Source organism: Oncorhynchus mykiss, chromosome 3 (assembly GCF_057628025.1).
Source record: "Oncorhynchus mykiss isolate SJ-2025 chromosome 3, ASM5762802v1, whole genome shotgun sequence".
NCBI lineage: Eukaryota > Metazoa > Chordata > Actinopteri > Salmoniformes > Salmonidae > Oncorhynchus > Oncorhynchus mykiss.
The window spans coordinates 82,712,213-82,733,933 of record NC_143024.1 but is presented as its reverse complement, the minus strand read 5'-3'; the positions used below and the strand labels follow the sequence as shown (position 1 = coordinate 82,733,933).

The 21,721-nt window shown below is 42.9% G+C and overlaps 2 protein-coding genes across 6 annotated transcripts in view; one reads left to right on the top strand and one right to left on the bottom strand.

The window, feature by feature from the left end:
- Window positions 1–21,721, top strand: part of cmss1 (cms1 ribosomal small subunit homolog) — a 62,296-nt gene that overhangs the window by 24,102 nt on the left and 16,473 nt on the right. Inside the window, exon 1 of one of the 3 annotated variants that reach the window (XM_090230295.1) lies at window positions 234–363. The exons of 1 other annotated variant lie outside the window; for it this stretch is intronic. In XM_090230295.1, coding sequence (XP_090086421.1) covers window positions 279–363 — 85 coding nt within the window. In that variant the 5' untranslated portion in view covers window positions 234–278. Of the gene's footprint in view, window positions 1–233; window positions 364–9,218; window positions 9,276–21,721 lie in introns of those variants that run through there. One more of the 3 variants, XM_090230296.1, reaches the window with a different exon arrangement.
- The window catches only part of LOC110520513 (filamin A-interacting protein 1-like), a 43,289-nt gene that overhangs the window by 16,511 nt on the left and 5,057 nt on the right, over window positions 1–21,721 (bottom strand). Inside the window, exons 2-4 of one of the 3 annotated variants that reach the window (XM_021597892.3) lie at window positions 11,924–12,109; window positions 11,087–11,263; window positions 10,703–10,881 (exon numbers count right to left, since the gene is read on the bottom strand). In XM_021597892.3, the coding sequence (XP_021453567.3) occupies window positions 10,703–10,881; window positions 11,087–11,263; window positions 11,924–12,082 (515 nt within the window). In that variant the 5' untranslated portion in view covers window positions 12,083–12,109. Of the gene's footprint in view, window positions 1–10,702; window positions 10,882–11,086; window positions 11,346–11,923; window positions 12,110–21,721 lie in introns of those variants that run through there. The other 2 variants (XM_090230280.1, XM_090230281.1) reach the window with 2 other exon arrangements.

Below are 21,721 nucleotides of genomic sequence, written 5' to 3'. Positions count from 1 at the left end.
AGAGCAGGTATTTTGTACACTCTTGTATACTGAGACACGCACTCAAACACACACTTATTGTGTGCGTGTCAGTATATCTCCCCCTTATTCGCTCACAGAAAGATGCATTAGGAGCGCTCTCTGTTCCTCATGGGAACTGTTGCTCTAGAGGAACACAGCTTTGTGGCTAAACACTGCTCAATCTACTCTGAAGAGGAAATTGATGTTTTTCCCTTTTGTTTTTGCAGGGGGCGGGGGGTCTCCAGTCCCAATTAAGGGTGAAATATGTCCCCTGTGACATGCCGTCATCACACAAGCATTTCCAAAACCGCCTGAAGGCCCCCAGTTCTCTGGAAATGTCACTATTTATAGAAGGGACTGTTGGTGAGTGTGTATGTTTGCGAATTAGTCAACATAGGACTAAAACGCTGGCCATTGACCCCCCCCCCCCCACACACACACACACACACACACACACACACACACACACACACACACACACACACGAGGAAGTTGCTCATGTGACATCCATTAAACTTGGACCAATCTGATTAGCCGCATGTGGCTCCAATTCCAGTATGCTACAACGCTGTAATAGCCATGATTCTTTCAGGTTGTAGTTTAGTCTGACAGTAGGAACTACTGGATGTTGTGTTACTACTGTTGCTTCCTAAGTGTGTTAGCTAGAGACAGAGCTTTTTACATTTTATTTCTATAACCCGTTGCTGTAAAACTTTGCCTGGACCATTAGCCTAGGCGTTTTACCTGTTCAGGCCCCACGGTCAGGGAAACACTCCTGTTCCTACCTAAAGAGTACTGCATAATCAATTATTTGGAAACGGAAGGAATTAGGTGCTCCTCATTCAATCCAGTCCTGTAAATACTTCAGGAAGACGTTGTTCCTTCCTTGAAGTATCCGATAAGTAGCCTATACGCCCTGACATCACTGGATAGGAGAAAGCTATGTAATTGAAGCCTTGCCGATCGAGACACATATAAATCCTAGGAAGGGAGGAAGAGGGAAGGAAGGAAGTATTTTTGAAAGTATTCAGAGGACCACTAACTCTAAGCACAGGGTTTAATGGGGTCCTGTTTCCCTTCAAGGAGGGTCTGGCTGCGTCATTGCCTGTCCACAATTACACGGATGATTGGAGCCCTCAAAGGCATTTCCAGGAAAGCCCTCAAACATGGCTTCCTCGTAATAGGCCTGTTATGAGAAGAGCTCTCTCTCTCAATTCAATTTACTTTATTGGCATGACGTAACAATGAACATATTGCCAAAGTTTACTTTGGATATTTACAATATGAAAATAATGAGAATCAAAATTGTCAACGGGACAACAGTAACAATAACCAAGGGTCAAAATAACCACACATTGAACAATAAGCATACAGTAGAGGACATGTGCAGGTTGATTGGTCTGTCAGACACTGTCCCTCAACTTATGGCAGGCAGCAATGTAGTGTGCTGCCAACCCACAGCTCTCTGCGTCCTCCCCCAACAGGACAGGCAGCCTACTCTCATCAGAGAGGTCTTTGAAACCTTGAATAAGGGTTTCAAATTTGGATAAATGACACTCATTGTTTTTATATTTTTGACATTTTGTCATGTTGTTTCTCTCTTTCTGTCTCTCTCTCTCTCTCTTCTTTCTCTTGATCTCTCTTTCTGTCTCTCTCTCTTCTTTCTCTTGATCTCTTTCTGTCTCTCTCTTCTTTCTCTTGATCTCTCTTTCTGTCTCTCTCTTCTTTCTCTTGGTCTCTCTTTCTGTCTCTCTCTCTCTCTCTTCTTTCTCTTGATCTCTCTTTCTGTCTCTCTCTCTCTTCTTTCTCTTGATCTCTCTTTCTGTCTCTCTCTCTCTCTCTCTTCTTTCTCTTGGTCTCTCTTTCGGTCTCTCTCTCTCTCTTCTTTCTCTTGGTCTCTCTTTCTGTCCTTCTCTCTCCCTCTTCTTTGTCTCTCTCTTGATCTCTCTAAATTCAAGGGCTTTATTGGCATGGGAAACATATGTTAACATTGCCAAAGCTAGTGAAGTAAATAATCAACACAAGTGAAATAAACAATACAAATGAACAGCAAACATTACACTCAGAAGTTCCAAAAGAATCAAGACATTTCAAATGTCATATTATGTCTATATACAGTGTTGTAACGATGTGCAAATAGTTCAAGTACAAAAGGGAAAATAAGTAAACATATATTTACAATGGTGTTTGTTCTTCACTGGTTGTCCTTTTCTTGTGGTAACAGGTCACAAATCTTGCTGCTGTGTTGGCACACTGGTATTTCACCCAGTAGATATGGGAGTTTATCAAAATTGGATTTGTTTTCGAATACTTTGTAGATCTCTCGCCTTCTTTCCACTGTTTGAGAGGTCTAATTTCTAGACATTTAGAGAATTGTTTTGAACCACGGTTGATGAGTTCACCAGTTGGCCAGCACTTGATCCCTTTCCAGGGTCATTTAGAAGGCTGAACAGATATGCACAGTGAACTGCTGTTCACTAGTTATCGTACACTGCCGTAGCTGTGTTTTCCACTCAACATCATACTAGAACTCAGGCGATTGGACAGAATGGTTTTTAAACAACACTTGTGACTTTTATGAAACCGATAGATGTTTGTACAATGCATTATCTGTTTGTAATTATCTATATGTACGTGTCTTTTGTCCCTGCCAGTGGTAGTAGTCCTTAGTCAGCAGTGGGTGTGTATCTGGGCTTTTACTCCATCAGTGTTGCGCCTGTCAAGGGCTCCCTGTAGTCCTAAATGCCTCTAATCTGCTCTCTTCCTAATTAGATCCAACTCTCCATCGAGTCATTTCATGCCAAACTTCTCCACAGGGTGTTCAGTTGTGATTTAGAACTGCTCTGTTTTTGTGACTAAACTATTGCGTGGTTTGGGACTGTGTATTTTGAGCTTGGTACATTCCAGAGCCTGTCCTCAGAGTCCTCTACGCAAGGCAACTGAATGAGCCCAGCAGTTCAGACTATGGATGCACGTGTTTTTGCCTGTATCAAGTCATTAACCAATATCTTAGACCATACTAGTAGTAATCTGAATGAACCAAGCAGTTTAGACCGACAGAGTGAGTTTACAGTGAGAGATCCCCACATCCCGTACACATTACTGGCTGGGCTGATGGATATATAAGCATGTTGGACGAACAGAACAGCTGGCTGTTTTCATGACGACTCGGCCAAGTTTACAGTGTCCAGTCTCTCGGGACGAGCAAGCAAAACATTTTGTTTGGTGTCTAACCCAGCACGGTTTTAAGAGGGGGAAATCCTTTCTCACTCACTCATCTTTCCCTCTGCCTTGGGGACTTGGAGTGCCCATCGGTTGTTAGGTGATGATGCCATGCTTTGATGAGAAGATCATCTGATCAATAACTATCATCAATTTGGGTACGGGCGTTTGAGATCATGAAAGAGTTGGGGACGTTTGGGGTGTGACCGAGTCCTGTAGAATGCACGTGTGTGTGTGCGCGGAACATCTGTGTGTGACAGACCCTACTGTCTGTAACACAGTCCAGTTCAGAGGGAATGATGACAGACCCTACTGTCTAACACACAGCCCAGTTCAGAGTGAATGATGGCAGGTCCTACTGTCTAACACACAGTCCAGTTCAGAGTGAATGATGACAGGTCCTACTGTCTGTAAACACAGTCCAGTTCAGAGTGAATGACGACAGGCCCGTGTGCCAAATGGCTTATTTGCATATAGCCCTACTGTAGCTCTGATTGGCTATGGTGTAACGGTCTGTGTAGAGTCTGGTGCTGGACAAGACTGACACAATTCATTTACTGCAGGGCATATCAATTGTCCAAACCCATGGCCCTTTTCCCACTCTATATTGATATAGAATTTTCACTTGCCTTACTCTACACCATTTCCAAACAGTTCATGAAAGTGCTTGCTTCTCAAATGTAAGAAATTAGTCCTATTCTTTCTGGGGGTGTATATGAACATATTTTGATAAGATTTCATGTCCCTAAAATGCTGTCAATTTTAAGTATAACTATAAGAAATCTAAGATGTGCCAAATATATTCTATCCAGTTTAATGCTCCAGCATTTGGTTAGCAATTTTTTTAGCTAAGGGGCTAGATGTTAAGGTTAAGATCAAGCTTCTTGGTTACAAAAGAGACATTCTAGCCTGAGGACCAGTCTCTTTAACTAACAGTTGATCCTGATTCAATGACCCTCACAGCTATCCTCCAATCACAACGATTTTCCAAATATTTGGAACTATATCACTTTTTTTTTTCTCTCCACAGAACATGCTGGTATCCGGTTGCTAAGCAATTGTTCTGTTTGTCCAGATGAAACCAGCTAGCTCATGTCTTAATTCTCAAACTAAATACATACTGCATTTCCAACCACAAAACCTCTTTGCTTTGATTTTAAGCATCAAAATACTATCCTAGCTAACAGCTAAAGGTTGATTTTTTTACTTTATGTTGATGTTATTTCCAACAACCAATTCCTCCATAAATCCTGAGATTTGCCAAAAGACCAGTCACTTAGGCAATGAAATGGAGTGGCAAGGAACGTAATGTTAGCCAAAAAGACTGGTACCCAGAATAGAGACATTCAATCCCCTCCTGGATCAATATCCCTGTTGCCTAAATAGTTTTTATTTATAAAATAAAGTGAAATATCAGCCCTTGTAGGGGCTTCAGGTATTACTGTGCTATGCCCCCCAACCCTGTCCTTTCGACCAATCGATTGGTTGACATTTTTAAATGTGTATTTTTCCATATTTAAACACACCGTGATTGTCTCTCTGTCCTCACTGCTGCAGCGACCCGGGACCACCGCACATCAGCAGTGTTTGTGGCCACAGTCTGTGTTGCTGAAGCTGCAACATGATTACAACCATTTCTAGTTTCTTGTGTTTTTTTTCTCTGACTGAAAAGTTAACTTAGCGAAATCCCTAGTTTGTTTAGTCAAAACATTCCCTATTCCCTCAGCCCTTGCTCTCTTTAGGTGACACATGTATGCATCACATGCCCGTGGCCAATAGGGCCTGACCTATAGCATATCATAATTACATCAATAAATTGGTTATAAACAAACTCCAACACCATAATATGTGACAGCATAATATGAAGGATGTGAAAAAAACTGGTTGCTCAGGAGGGAAAGGGGAAGTCTGATGTGTGGAAGACATTTGACTTAGTTGTGGAAACTACTGGAGATCCAGAAAAAGGAGGATGGTTTTATGAGGAAACACTACATAGTAGGTGCTGTTAAATTATAAAAACACAATTCTGACGGTTTGGAACAATGTAAACAACACTAAAGTGGGTGTTAAAACTTTTTTTTTGTTAGATTTGGGAATGCAATTGCTGACATGTTGCAGTTTATTTATTATTTAGGCTAATTGTTCAAGGATCATTTCATTTTAAAACTAAAATGCTTTATTGCATTTCAAAGCATGAGTGACTCATATTTTGAAATATAGGCCTAAGTAAGTTACGGTATTAAGACGGCTAAACAGGATGTGCTCTTAGTCCTACAGCTCAATTGTGGCTATACAAGTCTACTATACTAAACCTACTTATGACGATGAAGAAGGAAAGAAATTCCACAAATCAACTTCTAACAAGGCACACCTGTTAATTGAAATGCATTCCAGGTGACTACCCCATGAGGCTGTTTGAGAGAATGCAAAGTGTGCAGAGCTGTCAAGGCAAAGGGTGGCTACTTTGAAGAATCTCAAATAAAAATGTTTTGATTACTACTAAAAATGTTTTTGGTTACTACTTGACTACTTGATTCCCGGGGGGGGGTCATACCACCGTATGGTACAGAAACTACCGGTGGTGGGGGGGGGGTCAGGATACCACCGTATGGTACAGAAACTACCGGGGGGGGGGGGGGGGGGGTCAGGATACCACCGTATGGTACAGAAACTACGGGGGGGGGGTCAGGATACCACCATATGGTACAGAAACTACGGGGGGGGGGGGGTCAGGATACCACCGTATGGTACAGAAACTACGGGGGGGGGGGGGGGGTCAGGATACCACCATATGGTACAGAAACTACGGGGGGGGGGGGGTCAGGATACCACCGTATGGTACAGAAACTACCGGTGGTGGGGGGGTCAGGATACCACCGTATGGTACAGAAACTACCGGTGGTGGGGGGGTCAGGATACCACCGTATGGTACAGAAACTACCGGTGGTGGGGGGGTCAGGATACCACCGTATGGTACAGAAACTACCGGGGGGGGGGGGTCAGGATACCACCGTATGGTACAGAAACTACTGGGGGGGGGTCAGGATACCACCGTATGGTACAGAAACTACCGGGGGGGGGGGGGGTCAGGATACCACCGTATGGTACAGAAACTACCGGTGGTGGGGGGGTCAGGATACCGCTGTATGGTACAGAAACTACCGGGGGGGGGGGTCAGGATACCACCGTATGGTACAGAAACTACCGGGGGGGGGGGGGGGTCAGGATACCACCGTATGGTACAGAAACTACCGGTGGTGGGGGGGGTCAGGATACCGCTGTATGGTACAGAAACTACCGGTGGTGGGGGGGGTCAGGATACCGCTGTATGGTACAGAAACTACCGGTGGTGGGGGGGGTCAGGATACCACCGTATGGTACAGAAACTACTGGTGGTGGGGGGGGTCAGGATACCACCGTATGGTACAGAAACTACCGGGGGGGGGGGGTGTGTCAGGATACCAACGTATGGTACAGAAACTACCGGAGGGGGGGGAGGGGGGTCAGGATACCACCGTATGGTACAGAAACTACCGGAGGGGGGGGGGTCAGGATACCGCTGTATGGTACAGAAACTACCGGTGGTGGGGGGGGTCAGGATACCGCTGTATGGTACAGAAACTACCGGTGGTGGGGGGGTCAGGATACCACCGTATGGTACAGAAACTACCGGTGGTGGGGGGGTCAGGATACCACCGTATGGTACAGAAACTACCGGGGGGGGGGGTGTGTCAGGATACCAACGTATGGTACAGAAACTACCGGGGGGGGGGGGGGGGGGGGTGTCAGGATACCACCGTATGGTACAGAAACTACCGGAGGGGGGGGGGGGGGGGGTCAGGATACCACCGTATGGTACAGAAACTACCGGAGGGGGGGGGGGGGGGGGTCAGGATACCACCGTATGGTACAGAAACTACCGGTGGTGGGGGGGTCAGGATACCACCGTATGGTACAGAAACGGTATGAACATCTGGATCCCGCCCAACACTAGATCATGCTATAACGCGCTGAGATTACATCATCCTTCATCTCTTTCATTTTCCAGAGGATGGGGAAAGAGGGAGGGAAGGGGGGACCAATATTAAGTGGATGTCTTTGAACCCCCGAGTGGATGAATTGAATGAATGAGGAAGAGAGATTTAAGAGGAGATGAGTGGGAGACATTCCTCACTGAGGCACTGAATATTATGAGAGGGAGAGAGAGACTTAAGATCAGTGTGTTAATTACGCAGAAGATGGGATTGGGTGATGATTAAAGAGAGCAAGAGAGATGAAGGGTAGATTAAATTTGAGATACGTTCCCTGCTCAGTGTCATCTCCTACTTCCAGTATTTACTTTTCCCCCTCCAGCACTAACAACCATGTGTAGTCTCTTGTCAAGGTGTAGACATTTGTCTCTTGCTGTAATGTTTGAGAGTGCCACAGACCTAATGTCCAACCTTCTCTCTGTCAAGCTCCAGGGAGTAGCCTGTTTATTTTTGGAAAGGGAGAGAAGCTGAGAGGAAAAGTATTGCAGTAAAGATGGTCTGATTGAAGGAGTGTCTAATATCAAAGATAAACATGACAGATTACATTTAAGCATTGTGAGGCTTAGAAGTGCGTGTGTGGGGCCTCCCGGGTGGCGCAGTGGTCTAGGGCACCGCATCGCAGTGCTAGCTGTGCCACCAGAGACTCTGGGTTCGAACCCAGGCTCTGTCGCAGACGGGCGCGCCCATTGGCCTAGCGTCGTCCGGGTTAGGGAGGGATATCCTTGTCTCATCGCGCACTAGCGTCTCCTGTGGTGGTCCGGGCGCAGTGCATGCTAACCAGGTTGCCAGTTGCATGGTGTTTCCTCCGACACATTGGTGCGACTGGCTTCCGGGTTGGATGGCGCTGTGTTAACCAGTTAGAGCTCTAGGGGCGCTATTTCATTTTTGGATAAAAAACGTTCCCGTTTTAAGCGCAATATTTTGTCACGAAAAGATGCTCGACTATGCATATTCTTGACAGTTTTGGAAAGAAAACACTCTGAAGTTTCAGAATCTGCAAAGATTTTGTCTGTAAGTGCCCCAGAACTCATTCTACAGGCGAAACCAAGATGATGCATCACCCAGGAATTAGCAGAATTTCTGAAGCTCTGTTTTCCATTCTCTCCTTATATGGCTGTGATTGCGCAACGAATGAGCCTACACTTTCTGTCGTTCGCCCAAGGTCTTAGCAGCATTGTGACGTATTTGTAGGCATATCATTGGAAGATTGACCATAAGAGACTACATTTTCCAAGTGTCCGCCTGGTGTCCTGCGTCGAATTCGGTGCGCAATTGCCAGCTGCTTCTACTTTACCATTTGATTCAGGGGAGAAAGCATGTGTCCAAGAACGATGTATCAATGAAGAGATATGTGAAAAACACCTTGATGATTGATTCTAAACAACGTTTGCCATGTTTTCAGTCGATATTATGGAGTTAATTTGGAAAAAAGTTTGCGTTTTGAGGACTGAATTTATGGATTTTTTTTGGTAGCCAAATGTGATGTATAAAACGGAGCTATTTCTAATACACAAGGAATCTTTTTGGAAAAACTGAGCATCTGCTATCTAACTGAGAGTATCCTCATTGAAAACATCAGAAGTTCTTCAAAGGTAAATGATTTTATTTGAAGGCTTTTATGTTTTTGTTAATGTTGCGTGCTGGATGCTAACGCTAATGCTAACGCTAAATGCTAACGCGAAATGCTAACTCTAGCTAGCTACTTTTACACAAATGATTGTTTTCCTATGGTTGAGAAGCATATTTTGAAAATCTGAGATGATAGTGTTGTTTACAAAAGGCTAAGCTTGAGAGATGGCATATTTATTTCATTTCATTTGCGATTTTCATAAATAGTTAACGTTGTGTTATGCTAATGAGCTTGCTGATAGATTTACACAATCCTGGATACAGGGGTTTTTTCATAGCTAAACGTGACGCAGAAAACGGAGCGATTTGTCCTAAACAAATAATCTTTCAGGAAAAACTGAACATTTGCTATCTGAGAGTCTCCTCATTGAAAACATCTGAAGTTCTTCAAAGGTAAATTATTTTTTTGAATGTTTTTCTGTTTTTTTGTGTAAATGTTGCCAGCTGAATGCTAATGCTAAATGCTACGTTAGCCATCAATACTGTTACACAAATGCTTGTTTTGCAATGGTTGAGAAGCATATTTTGAAAATCTGAGATGACAGTGTTGTTAACAAAAGGCTAAGCTTGAGAGCTAGCATATTTATTTCATTTCATTTGCGATTTTCATGAATAGTTAACGTTGCGTTATGGTAATGAGCTTGAGTCTGTATTCACGATCCCGGATCCGGGATGGGGAGATCAGAAAGGTTAAGAAGCAGTGCGGCTTGGGTTGTGTATCGGAGGATGCATGGCTTTCGACCTTTATCTCTCTCGAGCCTGTACGGGAGTTGTAGCGATGAGACAAGATACTACTAAAAACAATTGGGTACCACGAAATTGGGGAGAAAAGGGGGTAAATTAAAAAAATAAATAAAGAAGAGTGTGTGATCTCACTCTCTTTTAGAATGTTCTCAGTATACCTGGGTATGAGGGAGAGAGAGATAAGCCCTTTATACCTCAGGGGTCAAGTTATAGTTATCTGCCTTTTCAAAGCGCAAATCTGCATTTAGACAGTTTCACCTATATTTATGTTGAACGTTTTTTTTATTCAATAGAGTGATCAGGGGCATGCAACTACTTTTCATTCACACAAAATACATTAGTGCAACACATCAGGAAGACTAAGCTTCATTTTCATCAGATGATCATAGAAGTGCAACACTATTTGGCTAGCAGCCACAAGTGAACAAGCTGAACGAAACAGCAACTTATTTTTTCCGAAAACTATGCATGGTCATCATATTTAGAATGTTTATCATAGGAAATGTAGCAGGTTACATTCTTCCTAATGTTTAGCTTGAAGTTAATCTTGCATTTTACCAGAGAAAAGTGTACAGCTCAGTCAGAGTGCTGTCTGCTGGTAGAATAACCATTCATTACATTTTTATGTGAGCAGAGAAGTGCGACAAGCACAAAAATAGTTAGATGCCGAGCAGAAATTACAATAAGAAGCATTTTAGAGCTGTGTTTACAAAACGCAGCAAGATATTTTTTTTATGTGTGAAAAAGGCATAATTCTGCATTAACACAACCCCTGTCCTCTTGTCTGTCCTATGCCTAGAATGAGCTCTTCGAAGAGATCAAGTAGAGAAATTCTAGACTGGTTAGCTGACGTCAACGTCAGGAAAACGATGCGTGCACTTCAAAGGGTCAGAAGGCTGTGTGTAGTGACTCTGGATGGCCAGATAGCTAGCAACAAATGACAGGATTCCCCACATGGCATCTTAAGTGGCTCGTTTGAACTTGCTCTTGATACCATGTCTTGTTTCGAGGTGTTTTGACTTAATATTGCTAAAATGTGCTAGCTAGTGAGCGGTCGGTCGGTCAGTGTCACTGACCTCTCACGGTCCTGCTCCAGTAGGCAGGTGAGGTCGTCGCTGCGCTGCATGAAGGCGCGGTGCTGCTGGTCCTGCTCCTCCAGCCTGCAGAGGGCGCCACTATGGGAACGCTCCACCTGCAGCAGCTTCTCCAGCATCCGCCTGTAGCTCTGGTTCCCCGTCTCCACCAACCGGTCCAGCTAACTCAGAGCGAGAGACGGACATGAAGACTAGGCTAAACTTAAAACACTGTGGTTCTCATTGTGTCGTTTGAAACTGGCAATGGGTTAAATATGTTGGTTGGTTTATAATTCGCTATCTCTACTGCAAACCCATGGCTCAAAGCATACACACTCCTAAGTTTGACTGATGGCTTTAATAGAAATAGGGTTTATAGCCTGTTACCTCAGCCATGGGTTTCTCATAGACATCCTGCTGTTGGGCCTCAGAAGTCTGGTCCTGGAGTGAGTCTCTCTGCAGGGCTCGAAGCACCTCTCCTGTGGTGACAAAGCCATACTGGGCCTCCAGCAGAGCCAGATCCATTTTCTCTGCTTTCAGCACCGTGATCACCTCATCTCTTGCCTGGTGAGATGGATAGATATAATAAAAATGGAGGGATGAAGAATGAAAGAGATTAAGAGATTGGACTCCCAACAGACGGAGAAAATCTGTCCTATACAGCTGTGGTGTAGGCTGTGTTTGTCATGCTCTGTGAGGCATGTCTAGGAGTGTTTTACCCATGGTTTTAGACAGTCACAATAGGCTCCTCTGTTAGTCTGAATCATTCTGTCTCTACAGCTCACGTACAGCTGGGCTCAAAGTTTAGAACAAATGTCCCAGTGATGACGTCAATGCGTGATGTATGACGGTTACCACAGCCACAAAATCATAAACCTTGCCTATTTCTAAATTTTCTCTTATTAAAATGTGATTTTAAACCTAACCTTAACCACACTGCTAACCTTATTCCTAACCCTAACCTTAAATTAAGACCAAAAAGCTAATTTGTACGCCATAGCCAATTTTGACTTTGTGGCTGTTGTATCTAGTGGAAACAATGTACGACTCGCATTTTGACCAAATTGTGGTTTTGAACATGGCCAAGTCTGAGCTATAGCCTCGTACGACCATCCAGATCTGGTGAGCTTACAGAGCGCAGCGGTCATGACTGGATCAGGCTAATAGGTTAACTCCACTTCTATAAACCTAAGTCCAGATACACTAGGACTGGTCTGTCCTCACCTGTAGCTCTCCCTCCATTATACTGAGGAGGAACACAAGGTCATCCCTGGACAGGTCTTTCCCCCTCTCTCCTCCCATGCTGTCCCCCAGGACAGTGCCCTTGAGAGAGTCTAGGTGGGCCACGGAGTTCTGTGAACCATAGCCATTCCGGGCGGCCATGTTAGAGCTGTTGCTATGGGGACGCACCTGGGAGGGAGAGAGGGGTAGTGAGAGATTTAGGGACATGGAGAGGAAGTGTGAGAGGGAGAGAGTAAAGGGAGGTTATTGCAGTGACGGGGACAGAGGTTTCATTTGAAGCTGTGCACTCAAGTAGGCCTTGTTTGAATGAACTAGTGCCTGTGTGTATCAGTTACAGCTTTAATGACGTTTTATTACAGCTGATGTAAACAGTGAGGTACGTAGTCATAACCAGCCGCCCAGGGCTTAAAAGATGCATGATAAGCAAGCATGCTTGCTTATGTTTCTCAGGCCATCTATAGTTTCTCTGTTAGCACATAATTGACTGGGGGGGGCTGGCTGTCTGCTTGACCAAGGGCTTAATTACAGACCATATGAACTGCCGGTCTCTGTGTGTGTGTGTGCGTGGATGTGTGTTCTCAACAGGTTACAGCAACGGCAAACAATGCTGGTCCAACCGCAGAATATCCTTTTAATAAAGTAGGCCCAACAGTATGTCTCTACATACTCATTTAGAAGGAGTAACATTAAAGCATCTGAGAGAATCATCCTAATACCCAGCCAAAGCATTCTATGTTTAGAATTTAAGGGTCACACACATCACGAGCCAGTAGGTGAGCTCATACACAGAACACACACGCATGCACACAGTTAGGCCTGGTAACACACGCTAACGCACGTACACAAATACACTATAAACAGGACAAGAGTTTCCAGAGTTACACTGCAGTGAAAGATTAGTCTGATGTCCTAACAACACAAGAATGGGGGAGTAGGAATGTAGGCTACGGCTGCTATCATCAAAACAGTCCAATAAGGTCGTTTGAAAGAGGAAGCCAAAGTAGACAGATTATTAAAGGGGGTTTTGTGTGTGTGTGTGTGTGCGCGCGTCTGTGTGTGATTTGTCAAATCAAAGTTTATTGGTGCATACACAGTTTAGCAGATGTTCTAGCAGGTGCAGCATAATGCCAATGTTACTAGCTCATAACAATGCAGTAAAATGTCAAACAAGTACACAAATAATTACAATGTAAAAAAGTAAAAACAAGTTGTGACAAATCCAATTGTGTGTGTGTGTCAGAGCTGTCTGTCTAAGTTGTTATCCTCTCCTTATCGACTACTAAGACAGATGGAGATATCTGGCCTACATTTCCTCTGGCCTCCCTCGCTCCACTCGTTTACTGGGATGGAAGGAATGATAAAGTAAGCCTTTAATGAGGTCCCATTCTAACAGCAAGTACTTCCAACCTAGGACTCGCAGGCGCAAATGCCAGTACACAGCGCACACACACACACACACACACACACACACGCACACACAGGGCTGTGACGGTAATTGGAAAACCATGGCGTTGACTGTTTTGGATGGAGACCGGCATGAGAATGGAAAAAAACTGTCAAAACCATTGATAAAAAAAAATACATGTAATACAACGTTTTATCAATGTAATTTTTTTGTAGGTATACTTAACTCTCCCGCTATGGGTAAAGTATTGATTATATGGTATTGTTTTTCTAACTTACTCTGTCTATTACACTGTATAGATCTTTTGATCAGCAAATCCACTGAAAAAATAAAAATGTGAAGGTCAATTCAGTTCATTGGAGGGGGTGAAACGTGGGGCCCTGGGGTTAACTATAGCACCTATTAGAGAACTACCGATAGGGATTTTGTTGGGTCCGATGCCAATAATCTTTGGTGGAGGGGGTCAAGGATGCCAATGGCCGATATTCAATGTCATTAAATTAGAAAATGTTGGACAGCCATATATGCATTACTGCATCACATTTAAAATCAAATAATACATTTTACTTTGGTCAAATCAATCTAACAACATAATGGTAATCGTTTTATTTAAATGGAAAATCTCTTGATAAACTGGGTCAATCAAGATGGCATAGGCATACTCACAATACAGGTGAATGCATTTTCAATAGGAGTGTGTGCATGCATGACTTTATTAAGCTTGTTTTAGCTGATCAGTGGAGACTATGGTGCTACAGATGACAGTCTGTTTGCTTTCCATTTGGGACTTACATTAGCCTACTGATCAACAACATTTGAATGGAAGCGTCACTCCAGCATGTCATGCATGTATGGAAGGACATCATCTGGTTAGAGCCAGTTTGCGCTGTTCTGGGAAGGGAGTAGTACACAGCGATGTACGAAATTTTCAGTTTCTTGGTCGTTTCTCGCAATGAATATCCTTCATTTCTCAGAACAAGAATAGACTGACAAGTTTCAGAAGAAAGTTATTTGTTTCTGGCCATTTTGAGCCTTTAATCGAACCCACAAATGCTGACGCTCCAGATACTCAACTAGTCTAAAGAAGGCCAGTTTTATTGCTTCTTTAATCAGAACAATAGTTTTCAGCTGCGCTAACATAATTGCAAAAGGGTTTTCTAATGATCAATTAGCCTTTTTAAAATTATAAACTTGGATTAGCTAACACAATGTGCCGTTGGAACACGGTAGTGATGGTTGCTGATAATGGAACGCTGTACGCCTATGTAGATATTCCATAACAAATCTGCCGTTTCCAGCTAGAATGTTAATGTTGTAAATTACTAATGTCTACACCATAGTTCTGATAAATGTGATATTTTAATTGACAAAAAAAATAGCTTTTCTTTCAAAAACAATGATATTTCTAAGTGACCCCAAACTTTTTTTGTGTGTGTGTGTGTGTGTGTGTGTGTGTGTGTGTGTGTGTGTGTGTGTGTGTGGAAATCAGTCAAACTATGGATTTCACATGACTGAGAACACAGCTATACATTTGTTGGTCACAGATACCTTAAAAAAAAGGTAGGGGCATAGACCAGAGAACCAGTCAGTATCTGGTGTCACCACCATTTTCCTCATGCAATGCGACACATCTCCTTCGCATAGGGTTGATCAGGCTGTTGATTGTGGCCTGTGGAATGTTGTCCCACTCTTCAATTGCTGTGTGAAGTCGCTGGATGTTGGTGGGAACTGGAACACTATCGTGCATGTCAATCCAGAGCATCCCAAACATGCTCTTGTGAGTATGCAGGCCATGGAAGAACTGGTACATTTTCAGCTTCCAGGAATTGTGTACAAATCCTTGCGACATGGAGCCGTGCATTATCATGCTAAAACATGATGTGATGGCACCGGATTAATTGCACGACAATGGGCCTCAGGATCTTGTCACGACATCTTTGTTCATTCAAATTACGGTTGATAAAATGCAATTGTGTTTGTTGTCCGTATCTGTTGACTGCCCATACCATAACCCCACCGACACCATGGGGCGAGCAAACTTCTCGCCCCTACAACGCCATACACGTGGTCTGTGGTTGTGAGGCCGGTTTGACGTACTGCCAAATTCTCTTAAACGACATTGGAGGCTGCTTATGGTAGAGAAATTAACATTCAATTATCTGGCAACAGCTCTGGCGGACATTCCTGCACTTAAAACTTGAGACATCTGTGGGATTGTGTTGTGTGATAAAACTGCACATTTTAGAGTGGACTTTTGTTGTCCCGAGGACAGGGTGCACCCCTGTAATGATCATGCTGTTTAATCAGCTTCTTGATATACCACACCTGTCAGAGTGATGGATTATATTGGCAACGGACAAAGGCACACTAACATGGTTGTTAACAAATGTGTGCACAAAATGTTAGAGAAATAAGCCTTTTGTGTGTGGAACATTTCTGGGATCTTTTATTTCAGCTTATGAAATATGGGACCAACACAGCTTGCGAACCCCACAGATAAAAGGGTTAGTGAAGGGTTTGTGATACAGTGAATTATGGGAAATAATCTCTGTAAACAATTGTTGGAAAAATGACTTGTCGTGCTCAAAGTAGATGTCCTAACCGGCTTGCCAAAACGATAGTTTGTTAACAAGAAATTTGTTGAGTGGTTGAAACACTTAGGTTGGAGTCATTAAACCTTGTTTATGTAAACTTCCAACTTCAACTGTATATAGTTAGCTAGCTAACGAAAGCTACTGAAACAGATTATTGTTTTGCTATGTTTTTGGGGCATTGTTTGCATCCATGAGCAAGTTAGCTTTTTAACGACCAGCACTGTAGGTGTGCGAGACAACTTCACCAGAATCAAGGCATATGTATCGATGAATCGTTGTGACATATGAAATACGAGTGATAGTGTAATCAATGTGTAATAACTACGTCAAACCTGTATGAACGCGTTAAATTACTATGTGACGTGCAGTCATATTCAGGCCCCGATTTTTTTTTCAGCAGGCTTATTTGACACATCAAATAGTGTTATTTCACGTGTATCTTTTATGACATGCAAAGACCCAAGTGGCGTTCCATCAAAATCCTGGTTGAGAATGAAACGACTGACCAAATGAACAACAAAACAGCACAGCAATAAAATGAAAGAAATTGATTTTGATGATGTTTTACTGGTAATGGGGACTTGCCAACAAAATAACTTTTTGTGTGTGTGTGTGTAACCTTTATTTAACTAGGCAGGTCAGTTTTTATTTATTTACAATGACTGCCTACACCGGACAACGCCCGGGCCAATTGTGCGCCGCCCTTTGGGACTCCCAAACACTCCATCTCTGTTACCAAGGGAATGGGCTGAGTGAACAGGTACCATCTAGGAGGATACACAAACCAGGCTGAGGCCTGCACAAGCAACCGTCACATACACAGGCCTACATTGTCAGTGGATGTGTGTGGGGTTTTTGAGCTGAATATTTTAACAGGGTATGTTAATAGACATGATGTTCTATCTGCTGGCCTGGTCTGTGTTTCACGTGGACTAGTTCATGTTCTCTTGTCCATCCTGCTTTCCAATACACGTGCACTTCTGTGTTCCCTGTGCCTAATGATGAGAGACACAGCTGAGTTTTGCACACACGCACACACAGGACACACACTCACAGATATGCACTCCGGCTTATAGCCTAGCCTATACGCTTAATCTCTAGACAAATGCAGACTCATTTGCTCATACACAACAAACGCCTAAGTGTAAGTTCAGCCCAATACATGTCCAGTGTCTGTGTTCGTCACGGACCCAGTTGAGGGCTTTCCCCTTGCAGACAGAACGGCAACGCCACATGCCCATTGGCTCCTTGGTTTATTTTCTTAACCATGGAGAGCTGCCCGCGTCGACCCGGTCTTCCCCTTCTACAGGCTGCCCCGGGATCCAAAATCATTAACACTTCGAAATAAAAACATGGTCACGTGTACACACCCTTACAGCACCCAACCCTTAAATAACTCTAATATTGTACATGGTGAAACACACACACTTTCACCACTCGCCTGCCATCTTAAATACCATCTTAAAGCTTGATTAATATAAACATGACTTCAGTCTATGAATGCACATTTATTCACTGACGTTCTGAACCCTGTTATGTAACCATTTAAACGAATTAACCATGGAAAGGTCTAGTACATGTTTAATAAACCATGAATAAAAGGCTGAGAGAAGGCCTGGCTTGTCCAGCCTGTCACTACCAATTCCCTCCCAATACACCGATGTAATACCACCTGTAATACCATGGGAGGCTTGGGTTCAGGTTCCGTCCCGCTCCTCTCGTGCCAGGGTTACGATGGCACACATCAACTTTCCTTAAATCAGTGTTTTAGAAAGGCTGACGTGTAGGTGACGGCGTGCCCGGTTGTAAGACTTATTGTGATAAGTTATACCTCTGCTACCTCAGTCCTACCAAGCTGGTGCATGAGTTAAAAAAACAAACTGAATGTGCAAACATCCAGACAACCTTCGAGTTAAATGGAAGAGTGTTATCGATCCTCGAGTAGATACTGGTACATGGTCAGGATTATGCCCTACTGTGGTCACTGTCGAGGGAGGATGGACGAGTTCCCTCTGTCAGTTTTCTGCTCAGCTCCTCTAAAATGGAACAAGGCTGTCATCACCTTCCCCTAACCTCTCATCTGTTAGAAAATGTCTCAGTTACCTCTTTCTCAGCAGGAGAGTCCTTCACTTCTCTCTTTTTATTTCTCTCTTGGTGTCTCAGTTTTCTGCTTTTATAGAGAGCTAGTAAACGTGTCAGATATATTGGAACAGTAGTGCAGTAGATCACCTGTTTGGAGCAGAAGTTCTAGAACCCAACAACACATTTGGTTCCAGGAGCAGGAGTTCTAAAACCCAACAGTCTTGGTTCCAGCTGCAGTTGTAGAACCCAACAACATTATTGGTTCCAGGAGCAGGATTTCTAGAACCCAACAGTCTTTGTTCCAGGAGCTCGCTTACCCACAACCAACACAACAAAGGGAAAATAATGGCTCTCCCAACAATTCCATCATTCTTGCTTGTTTAGTAAACATTTGCTGCAGTCATGCAGATTAGGAAACTTTCATCCTGCATGACTTGTTTACATGACATTGTTTGAATCAACTTCAAATAAGTTGTTGCACAATTATTTAGGCAACGTTTCTGTGCCATAGACCCTAGCACAATATAGATTACATCACAACTTAAGGTTTTCTACTGATCGTAAAACACTTATATTAGTGACTTGAGTCCGAGTTACGTTTCAGACAGCCAACCATTACCACTGAGATCAAAGCCTTAAAGCTCAGCTCTAATGGAAAAACACAGCACATGAATTAGCTGAACCCTATTGACCTTTTATGAAGTCATGTGTTGAAGAGCTGTTAATGCCTATTAATGTGGTTAATCAATAGGATGCAGGGGAGTCTCGGGTTGCGTCTTTGCCTTGACTTCAATGCATGAATTACTGAAGCCTTGTTCACTCATGTTAGCTGACAAGTTAGTATTCAGTGGCCCCCAGAGAAGTAAGGTTTTATGGAATCTCGGGGGTGAGGCAGTTTTCAAAGATATGAAGTTTTACAATATCCTCTTCATGGAATTGGACCAGAGGAACAAGTCATGAGCAATACAGTTTTTCCAAATATTTAACATTAAACAGTGGGTTTGCACCGGTGATAGCTGTTTGCATCTAATGACACGCCCACCAGAGAATCCTTTTTTTAAACATCCTCTTCCTCTCCGTCTTCTGAGGCGTTCGTTTTTGAACTGCTGTCAGAAAGTTCAATATTTCGCTTGGCCATCCTCGTCCCCCTCCCTTCATGGCCACTGATAGGTCTACTCCACCATATCCCCCGCAGCATTCCAATTCTTTCAGATCAGCGTGCATGAAGGAAAAGTGAGGAGGAAATGGATCTATTGGGTACAGTCCAGGAATTGTCTATGGTGAATGTTGTGAACCACCTTCTACCTTTTTAGAAACAGTATGAGAGAACAATCACAATTCATGGGAATGAACTAAATTGCTGCCATTGCGATGAGTCGCCTTGCACAACAGATTTGCTGTGTAGGTTTTACTAGTCTCATACTGCTAGAAGGGTTAGATGTTCTATAGGCTTTTTACCGTTTATGAAACAGTTCTTTCTTTGTGGGGTTTGTCTCCCTGTTTCTTGTCTTGGAGCATTCCAACTACTGGCCTCTGTTTCACACATGCATGGCTAGTGCTACACTCTCACATACTCTCATGACTGATGCATACCAAACTTCCCATCAGCTTAATGTGCGTTATTTATTGTTCTTATTTTGGCAGAACTGCCCTCTCAGTGGGTAATATATTTTTACAATTTGAGTGGTTATTTTCTTGGCTGGGTGTAGTCTCTTGGCTTTAAACAGACCTAAAACCACTCTTTCAGACTGTAGAAATACAGGATATAAGCCTGTCAACCATAACACTGTAACATGGAAAAACAGAGTCCATTTGAAGGTCATTGTGATGTAATGACATGTCGTTTACATTCTGGACTGAGGATATAAAATGGGGTGTGTCCTCTGCTGCAAAATAAAGACTGACTTTCTGTCAAGAGAGCTTAGTACAATCTCTGGATAGGGGAACCATGTGAAAGTCCACGTGTGTGTGTGTGTGTGTGTGTGTGTGAGAGATGGATGGATACAGTATGCTTGCAAGGTCGTCAGGTTTTCACATTCACACACACTTGCCGTCCATCCACAGCCATCAGATTGTAGATTCTTCTGGCATTGCATCAGAGTGCTACAGAGATGATTGATAGAGACAGGCTGGAGTGATATTAAACATCACACACTAAGGGGAAAGAGAGAGCTCAGAGATGTGCTTTGGCCCTCATAGACACATGGATATCACATGCAACCGCTCTGACATCACAGGTCAATGATTATATGATTCTGTACCCCTGTGTTGTGAATAACCCCAAGGCTAACTATCCTGGATGTTACATCACGAGAGGGGGCAAGAGAACCAAATGACGCTACACACACACACTTTGTGCACTTAAGTATCTGTTGTATAACTGCCTTACTGTCTTACTAAGAAAATAGAAGTAAATCAAATGTGTTTGTCAAATGATTTGTAATCAACAGGTGTAGTAGACGAACAGTGAAATGCTGACTGACGGGCCCTTCCCAACAATGCAGAGAGACAAAAATGAGAAACAATAGAAAAATAATAACGTTAGGAATAAATCAAATCACATTTTATTTGTCACATACACATGGTTAGCAGATGTTAATGCAAGTGTAGCAAAATGCTTGTGCTTCTAGTTCCGATAGTACAGTAATATCTAACAAGTAGTCTAAAAACTCCACAACAACTACCTAATACACACAAATCTAAGTAAAGGAATGGAATAAGAATATATAAATATAAATATATGGATGAGCAATGACAGAGCAGCATAGGCAAGATGCAATAGATGGTATAAAATACAGTAAATACATATGAGATGAATAATGCAAGATATGTAAACATGATTAAAGTGTCATTATTAAAGTGACTAGTGATCCATTTATTAAAGTGGCAAGTGATTTCAAGCCTGTATGTAGGCAGCAGCCTCTGAGTAACAATAACTATATACACTAAGTACCATCACTAAGTACCATCAGTCGATATGCAGTACTGGTACCCCGTGTATATTTCTTATTCAGTTTAAATCATTGGGATGTTTTGACACTTGCCTGAATTAAAAGGCTTGCTCCAGTTCATTACCATCTGTCTCGTGTGAGAGCTAATGTGTTGGTCAATCCAATAGGGGGCAGCATTTAGCCTGTTCTGCTGTGATGACACTCGTGATGAGGGAACTCTTATCATCCATTGTACTAAATAGACTGTAGGCTAGTGGTTGATTCATTTCACAGTCTACAACCTGTGCCTATCCCCTTTCCTGAACTTGTTACTTCCTAACATTCCATTTAACATTAGATTTATACCCTTAAACTACATCAAAATAGTCAAATGGTTTACCCTTTTTCAAATGGGGAGGAAAATGTCTCTTGACCTCATGAGCAGAGAATCTCCCCAAACACGTTATCTCAATCTCGGACATCTTTCACTGACACTTAAAAGGGTTGTTTACATTGCCTGTAGGGCGCTAAATTCACTATTGATTTAACAATAACGGATGTTCAATAGTGTCTAAAGGAGGAAGAAAGAACAGGCCTCAACGTCATCAATATATTCTCTGGACTGCATTTCTACTTGACCTGGGATGAAGTATAGATTTTTAACCACTTCAAATTGATTGAAAAAAGTAATCTAGAATGTCTGAAACACGGAAACGTGATTTTGCTGACCTGAAAGGTCAAAGTGAACATGATGAGAAATGGGCCTGGG